The sequence below is a fragment of the Plasmopara halstedii genome (genome assembly GCF_900000015.1).
Source record: "Plasmopara halstedii genome assembly, contig: Scaffold_444, whole genome shotgun sequence".
In the NCBI taxonomy this organism is placed as follows: Eukaryota; Oomycota; class Peronosporomycetes; order Peronosporales; family Peronosporaceae; genus Plasmopara; species Plasmopara halstedii.
This window is the reverse complement of record NW_020187364.1, coordinates 122633-131109: the sequence shown is the minus strand read 5'-3', so window position 1 is coordinate 131109 and position 8477 is coordinate 122633. Positions and strand designations below refer to the sequence as shown.

Sequence of the window (8477 nt, the reverse complement as noted above, 5' to 3'; positions counted from 1 at the left end):
TTCAATTTAGAGAGGGTTTTAAATTAAACAGGTTTAATTTAGACAGGTTCTACTGTAGTTCTTAAAGTATCAAGCGCATGTTCCCGGATATGAGCTTTACTGTAACCGCCTTCTCGTTCATGTATTAACGATAGCATATTCTCAAACGAGTTGTGTACTGCCTCAAGACTTCAGACAGGCTCTTTAGAAGTAGATTTTTCTTGTATTTAACACGATTAAATCAAGGAACTCAATTAATTGTTTAAGAAATATAAACCAATGACCTCATTGCATTTCAATTGCTACGTCGCCAGCGAATATGTTTGGCACTCGGTTGCGTCGACAGAGGCGTGTACTGGTGCCAGCGTTGAGAGTATTACGGTCATATCCTCGTACGCAAGAGAAAATTCATTCAGCTTTAAATACATGGCTGCAAGTCGGGGGACAGAAGCGTAACTTTGCGATGCCAGCGGCCATTTTGAATCAGATGGACCTGCTGACACGCCGCTACGACGAATTGGCGCACGAGTTATCCCAGTACGTGGCTGTCGCTTAGCCACAACCTACTAATATTTTGATTTTATTCATATGTTCACTTTTCATGCGGTTATACGGTCACTTGCAGCAATGATGGCAGCTATTCATCCGACAAAATTACCAATTTGTCGATCGAGTTGGCAGAAATTGAGCCTAAAGTGATGGCAGTGCGAGATCTCAGGCAGCAAGAAAAGGCTGTCAAAGAATTAGATGAAATGATTATTGAGCAGAAAAATAGCGACGATCCTGACGCTATAGAGCTGCGTCATATGGCCGCGGAAGAACGTCGCGAGTTACTTGAGACTATAACTAAGCTCGAAAATTATGTGGTGCGCCTTCTTTTGCCTCGCGATGAAGCCGATGACAAGAGTTCAATTTTAGAGATTCGTGCTGGAACCGGTGGTGATGAAGCTTGCTTGTTTGCCGCAGATATTCTTAAAATGTATCAAAAAGTAGCTATCGCTAAAGGGTGGAAGTTTGAGCTTATGAGTATCTCGGAAACAGATTTAGGTGGTGTTAAAGAGTGTGTGTGCTCGATCACAGGTCGTGGTGCCTTTGGTCGCATGAAGTTTGAGAGTGGCGTACATCGTGTACAGCGAGTACCAGTAAACGACGTGCGTATCCATACAAGTGCTGTTGCGGTAGTGGTTTTACCTGAAGCTGAAGAAGTTGAGGTCGAAATTGATCCAAAAGATCTTCGCATTGATGTCTACCGTGCGTCAGGTGCTGGTGGTCAGCACGTAAACACGACAGAGAGTGCTGTGCGTATCACACATATCCCAACGGGTATCGTCGCGGCTGTACAAGACGAGCGGTCTCAGCATCAGAATAAAGCTAAAGCGTTGAAAATATTACGTGCGCGTGTGTTCGATGGTATTCGTCGGAAACGTGATGCAGAGCGTCAGATAATGCGAAATTCTCTGGTTGTGTCAGGGGATCGCTCGGAACGCGTGCGCACATATAATTTTCCACAAAGTCGCGTGAGCGATCACCGTGTTAATGTGACGGTTCATGGTATAGAACGTATGCTAAATGGCGAGCTACTTGACGAGATTGTTGACGCATTAGTAGTAAATGAGCAGAACAACATCTTGCAGCAGTTTGAATCTCTTTAGATTTTGAAACGTGTAACAAAAAGACTAGTTTTTCCAGATTTTGCATCTGAACAGGTCACCAGAATATTCGTAGTTTAATGCACAACATTCTGGATAGTGGGAAGTAAAATTTGGGGCGTGTATTAATTACGCTAAATAGTTAACGAGTTGCGTTCAGTGTCTAAGGATGTCTAAATTACGTAGTACAATATTCCGCAAGCCTTCTTACTGAGCATATGCGGCCATGGAGCTACACGTATGCCTCTCATGCGAGTCAACGAGAAGACGACGACCGAGGCCTAAACTGATGCTAAGGCTACTGCGCCGCTTTGACGTAAAATGCTGATCTTGACGTCGCACCACACGCTGAATTGAAATACTGCGGGAGGAACTAAGAGCTACTTGGTTCTTGGCTTGCTCTGTATCCACCTTTAAAAAATGAACGATCAGCGTCAGGAGTGGACAACCGCGTAAGCGACACGTTTGTAGGTCACTTGGATTGCAGAGATTTAACCGCATGACTAATTTTAAGAAGAACTGGTTCAATTCGCTAGCTCGTGCCTCAAGCTTATGCTGCGTAAGTAACAAATGTTTCTTCGGAAACTTGTCCTGTTCGAGTCCAGCAAGAAAGTGACAGTGCTCGTTGCAAGAGTTTTTCGTCATATTATCGCCTAGCACCTTCGTAATCTCAAGCCACAACTCACGGATCTCACTGTAGCGCTTAGGAACCAGCCACCGTGCATGACTACACGCGACTTGAAGTAAATACAGCCATGTGCCATCTGCAGAAAGCCGTAACTCGCACACGTTCACTTGCAACGTTGAAAGGTCCAATCCGTTTAGATTTGATCCATCCATGGACATGCATTTCGATCTGCTAATTGCTCTCATTGCCTTGCGTTTCAGCTATATCACCGGTAAGCGACGTGCAATGTTACAGGCAAATTCGGTAATGAGAAGGAACCTCAAAGCACATGATGTTCAAGTTAGGAAATCATAGAAAAACTTAGATAGTGGGGCAGAGAAAAGACGAATAGTCAGGATTGGTTCAAAAAGACAGTGTTGGTCGCATTGTGGGATGCGTCTGGTGACACGCGGGCGTTTATAACGAAGCCAAGTTCTAAACGATGTAAAATTTGTGTAAATGTAAAGTCACAGCAAGTCAGGAACATTGCGGAACTGATTTTACACTTTGCTATAGCTTATTCAACGGGTATGAATCCCGAATTGGCGATCAGCTGGCTGCTATTGGATGGACAGTGAGCGTACCGCTAAACGTGTCACAGTTTTAAATGATGTCGCAGTCACAGACACCTCTGCTATTATTAGTGCGACGCATTGATAGTTGCCAACAATGATATCGCTCTCCATGTATAACAAACGGTACAGATTTGCCAACTTAGCTGTCATTTAGCAATATGAGTTTCTCGTTGCTTCGAAATTGATGGACTTTTATTGTCACAGTAAGGTATCCAGCAACCTGTACATAAAACTATTTGCGCCGCTGTTGTAACTCACCCCGACTCACCTAATCATACTTAGCCAAATGTGCAGTTGATAGTTGGAATCAGCAATGCGAATGATAGTGCTTGCTGATATTGTGACTATAGCACAGCCATCTGGTTAAGAGTACTCAGATAATGTTATTAATAAGCATGCCTTGGTGGACACCACTTATTTCAAATATAAGTCTTTTTGGATAATTATGCCAATATGGCGATCAAGTTTTATCAAAATAAGTTGTTTCTACTGAGCGCCATGATGCATGTCAGTTTTTGACCTGTTAGATGACTGGGAGTGACATGTCAAGCTGAAGAACCAAACTCTGGTGATGAGGTCAATATTTTTGAAATCTACATTATCGAACTCCCATCTGGTGATCATGATGGCTTTTGCAGCTGGCTGATTCGAGGGCGACGAATACGTTCGATGATCATTTGATGTTGCGTGAACTTCGGAGAAAGCATACGAAACTCAATCTCAAATTGTGTGCCGGCAAAATGTCGTGGAACAAACACAACACATTGAAGGTGAAAACGGGCGTTTCAAGAGGATAGTCGCATTCGGATCAGATAGAACATCATTAAGAAGGATTTCCTGGCGCTGAGTATATTCTCTGCGTTCGTCATTCGCCAGATCTGCAGTGTTGTGAGTACACACTCTGCACGGAAGATTTTCCATCAAATTCCCTTTCACACATGGTGATCGAGTTATTCTTGCTTGAGATTTTTATACCATCAATTTTTTTAACACTTCACATTGTGTAATTGCTCAAAGCTTTTGCAGAGCATGAAAGAAGTGACGCATTGACTGGATAACAAGCTTAAGATAGTCTTAGATTTTATTTTCTATGCGAGCATCTACAGAAATGAAGGATAGGTTGAGGACCAGGTGTTCAGTTACAGTAAATACCCCATCACAAGGATTCATTGCAACTTTCCTCCCGTTCTTATCAGACGAGTCGAGCTCGATGACTTGGAGCTTTAAGATCAGCACGTTAGCTGAAAGAGACTGCTTGCGCCCTTCAATTGATCTGCCTGCATGTCTTGTGCACCTAAAAGTGATGATGTTTATGTTGATTACGCAAGTGCTTAAAAAAAACGACCCTGTAATAAATTTATAGTTAATGATATCTTGCTTGATTTTCTGGTGAATATTCTTCAGGCAACATATTGTAGAGCGACTCTCTGAGTATCAGGACAATATCTTTGCTCCTTCCCAAAGGTCATTATACCATACGTTTTTTAATTGCATATATAAAATGAAGCTCTCCAACATAAATTTCAGCTCATCAAGCATCGTCTATCGCCAGCACTTAGGTTAACACTTACGATTTGTCAAATCTTTATGGCTTGAGCTTCTCACCAAGCCGTAAACTTTAAGCAATTAATTTATTCTCGGAATATCTTAAAATGATGTATTATACTTGAAAATAAACACCAAAGATCTTCAAAACACCATGACCGCCGTTGCGTTGCAAGTAGCCGACCTCTTTGACGTCCACGCCGTCGAAGCTCCCATTAATCGCCTTGTTTCAGCACTGAATGATCAGGCCGCACAAATCTATGAATTACAGGAGACTTTGCAGCGTTTGCAGGCCGTACAACGCGAAAGATTGTTAGACTGCAAAAATCTTCATAGTGCTGTCTCTTCACTCGAGCTCCATCTTCATGCTACGTTTAACGACACGAATGCATTAAAACAATTCCAAATTGTAGCGCAAAGGCATCTTGAGGCAAACAATCGCCAGTTACAACTCAAAGCGGACCGTCAGGAGGTTCATAATGCAAATATGCGAATTATAAAAAACATCGAGCATCTTGAATCCACACTTCGCTCTGAGCTTGCCAGTCTGTCATTAGTGCAATGTTTACAAACAGAGCAGAATGAGCTGAATGAGAAAATGAAGATCATGGAAAAGCAATTAGTATCGAAGATGGACAAGGTGCGAGTCTGTTGCTTTTCAGTTGAAAGGTATTGAGTTTATCTTGTTATTCTGACAGTCGGAGGCAACACTATTAGACAGTGTCTTGATACAAATTCGCAGCTTTCAGCCGATGGCTTCGCAACTATCGCAACAGTTAACAAACGTCCATAAACAACAAGTACAGGTCGAGCGCTCCCTGGCTCAGCTCAACCTAAAGTGCGAGGCTCGTCATCTTGAACAAGAAAAACTACAGCAACATACAAACGATATCCAACAATCGCTTGACGATGTAAAGAATCGTTACCAGCAAATTGTCGCTCCGCAGATCCAACGACTGGACGATACGACGGAGCAGTTGAATCAGACTTTACATCAGGTAAATACCAGTACAGTTATCACCAATTCGACTCTACGCACGCTGTCAGCAAAATTCCATTCGAGTGCTGGATCATTCGCCACCCAGCTTCAACAACAGTATCGCCACTTCGAGGTTTGATAATCGTAATAGTTGTCATTATGCGTTGTAATAAGTTTTGTGCATGTGTTGTAGAATGCTTTTAAAAATAGAGCTTCACGGCTTGAAATGGAGACTCAGCTTGCAGTCTTGAGCAAACAAATTGCGACCATGGCATCTGATACAGATCATAAAGCTCTTGTAAGAAGTGTCAAAGATTTGCAAAAGCAATGCATGAAACTTGAGGAACATGTCAAGCTGAGCACCCGATTTTTAGACTGGTTTGCGCAACGTGGTGAAGCATATGAACACAATCTCGAGCTCGTAGAAACTCAACTTGGTCGACTGGCTCAAGTTTCACATCCGCGTAGCCGTGAACCGTTCGGCGAGCGTGTTCGATTTGCTCAATCTCCATAACAGATTATTTTTTGGAACGAGTCACAATCTGCTGGACCAGTTTTTTCAGTGAGGATCGGTTTGCGTGTAATTGGCTTCGAGCGACGATATCCTTGCATTTTTTTGTTGTAATTGCCGTCGCCTCTGGTTGCCGAATGAGTTGAGATCCAGTCATTGCTTCTTCGAGATTGGAGCATTCATTCGATTGCTGCTTAAACTGTCTGGTAAATGCGAGTAGCTCAATTTGGCGTTGCTGCTGAATTTGAACTGTGACTTGCGATCCTCTTTTTCTCCTGTGCTGCTCATCTCCTGGTGTCGACGAATCGCCATGAAAGCCAACAGGAATAAAAAGAGATTCACGAGGAGTAGCTAGTCTAAATCGAGTTCGGGTTGGATCGGCATCAGCTCCGTCAACAACAATGCTCGAGATCTTCCGTCCATCTTTGGAGTCAGCAGGTATTGAAGTCGTCATGTTCTCATACTTCACTCGATTTTGATTGGGAGAATTGAGATCCTTTCTACTACTTGGACGACAAGGAGTCACTGCCGACACATTTATAGGTGGTTGTCTCAATTCTAAACACGTTGAAGCCTCTGCAATGTTTTTTCGTAGAAATTTACTTTGAGAATCTGGTACGATACGAGGTTGCACTTCATTGTATATTAAATGAAGTCTCTCCTGTTCCACTTGGTACAGCAGCTCCGTATAATCTGCTTTCATTTTTTCACGATAAGAGCGATCACCAAGATAAACGTTATCCCCACAATTTTGCCAGAGCTCGTCCATTGCTTTCAAACAGGAGGCTGAAATTTGATCTAACTTTGACATCAGTGCATCTCGCTCTTTCTCCTCTTGCAATCGACGGGTAGAAAGTGAACGAAAATGACGACGAGGGTCACTTGCCAATATCTCAAAGTCCCATAGTGTCGTCATAACACTTTCTCGCTCCACAACAGTTTGGTAAACTCGTTCCCAAAGCTGTACGGCCACTGGAAAACGATCATAGTGGTCGGCGTGGGAGTATTTAAGCCCAATTTCTAGTTTAAGACCAGATGAAAACCGCAGCTCATTTAAAACGTGATCCATGCGTTGCTGAAGACTGACAGGATGTGGATCTGATGCATGATTGTGATATTGATCCATCACATGCAAAGACGTTTTTAACACGTCGTGGCTGCCGGACTGAGGTTGACTACTCAGCAGAGCTATACTATGTGAAGTTTGCTTTTTGGTTGGATTCTTTCTCGTGATGTTTTCGTCAGACATCTTTCTGTTCCGTGCCGCTGTCGTCAAAGTTTTTTGCTTGGTCAACGTCGACTTGCAATCAAGCGATAAGTGAGCGACATCACTCCCCGCCTGGTCAAAGGATGGCGTAGTCTTGTCGACATTTGCTACCTCTAGGACGACGGGGTCCAGTTCACCTATTAAGCATATTACATCGCTTTTTTGGCTCAAGTCGGAACTTTTCGATTGCGTACCGAATTTTGAACTTGTGACTGCAGAAGAATGACTTTTCTCTACCGACAATAAATCATTTGAAATTGAACGACACTCGAGCGTATCAGCTTTACTTGCATCACTGGATTCGTCTTTAGTGGCAGCGTTCCGACCGGCAGATCTCTCTTTTTCAGCCCATCCGGCTAATATCGAGGCGGTGCGACTAGTGGCCTTACCTATCGGAATTTGCATTCTTGTCGTTTGTGATGAAGGAATCGGCTGATTTATCGAGTCAGGAGGTGCACTAGCAGCCTGTTGCATCTTCAAGGTCGAACGTCGCTTATTAAGCGCCCGATAATAATCTCGCAGTTGATTTGGAAGATCAGTGATGGGCTCTTTGTCTAGATCGCTCTGCAAACAAGCGCTATCTTTTTTATTCAAACCAGAAAAATTGATAATATCTCGAGAAGTTAACATCGTGTCCAATTGAGTGCTTTCATCTGAAAGTGCTTTGGGATACGCAATATCACAATCATCATGTGGACTCTCTTGTGGTGAAGTTGTCGAGTCTCGCAGACCTGTATTGTTACCTTCAATAGAGGCTGAGTATAAATCAGTCATCGCCCTTTGACTCGCTTCAAGTGCAGCCGCTCGCTGTTCAGCCTCAAGACCCGCTCGATAATCGCAAAGTGTTTCATCGCGAACCTTATGCCATCGCTCAATGTTGACTTTTGCCGCAGCAACTGGCACAGCTGTCAATGGCCGACGTGCAATAATTGATTGCCTCTTCGACTTTATAGAACGTCTAGCGAATCCTGCAGACGATGACGATGGTCTTCTTGGTTGCACATTTACCGTGATTAAAGAAGAAGAAGAAGCTTTTCTGGTCGTAAAAAATCGATGCAATAGTGTTTCGAGCGTTAGCTTGGGCAATGCCAATAACTTGACTGCTCGTGTTGACTGAGCCTTAAGTGTCTGAGTCCAGCACTCGTTGTGACGTACCATTCCTAACTCTCCAAAACATGCAGGTGCGGATATTGTTTTATCGGTACAAGAAAATGAATCAGAAGTCGGCGTTGAAGCTGTAGAGGAAACAATAGCTCCATCCATGACAATAAATAGCGTATCCATCTCGGTGTTTGGATTCGCGAA

The 8477-nt window shown here is 43.3% G+C and overlaps 4 protein-coding genes across 4 annotated transcripts; 2 read left to right on the top strand and 2 right to left on the bottom strand.

Annotated features, from left to right (window-relative positions):
- Positions 1–298: 298 nt before the first annotated feature.
- On the top strand, positions 299–1631 carry PHALS_09984 (peptide chain release factor 1; the record flags this gene model as incomplete). Its single annotated transcript, XM_024725329.1, has 2 exons — positions 299–516; positions 605–1631. The coding sequence occupies 2 exons, from the start codon at positions 299–301 to the stop codon at positions 1629–1631; spliced, it is 1245 nt and encodes a 414-aa protein (XP_024576117.1).
- A 204-nt stretch (positions 1632–1835) lies between these two features.
- Positions 1836–2468, bottom strand: PHALS_09983 (Phox homologous domain; the record flags this gene model as incomplete). Its single annotated transcript, XM_024725328.1, has 1 exon — positions 1836–2468. The coding sequence occupies one exon, from the start codon at positions 2466–2468 to the stop codon at positions 1836–1838; it is 633 nt and encodes a 210-aa protein (XP_024576116.1).
- Positions 2469–4569: 2101 nt separating this feature from the next.
- PHALS_09982 (uncharacterized protein) lies at positions 4570–5819 on the top strand (the record flags this gene model as incomplete). The annotated part of the gene is made up of 4 exons (XM_024725327.1): positions 4570–5055; positions 5114–5527; positions 5588–5692; positions 5769–5819. The coding sequence occupies 4 exons, from the start codon at positions 4570–4572 to the stop codon at positions 5817–5819; spliced, it is 1056 nt and encodes a 351-aa protein (XP_024576115.1).
- A 93-nt stretch (positions 5820–5912) lies between these two features.
- On the bottom strand, positions 5913–8456 carry PHALS_09981 (Cyclic nucleotide-binding domain; the record flags this gene model as incomplete). Its single annotated transcript, XM_024725326.1, has 1 exon — positions 5913–8456. One exon carries the CDS (start codon positions 8454–8456, stop codon positions 5913–5915), a length of 2544 nt encoding a protein of 847 aa, XP_024576114.1.
- Between the last annotated feature and the right edge of the window lie 21 nt (positions 8457–8477).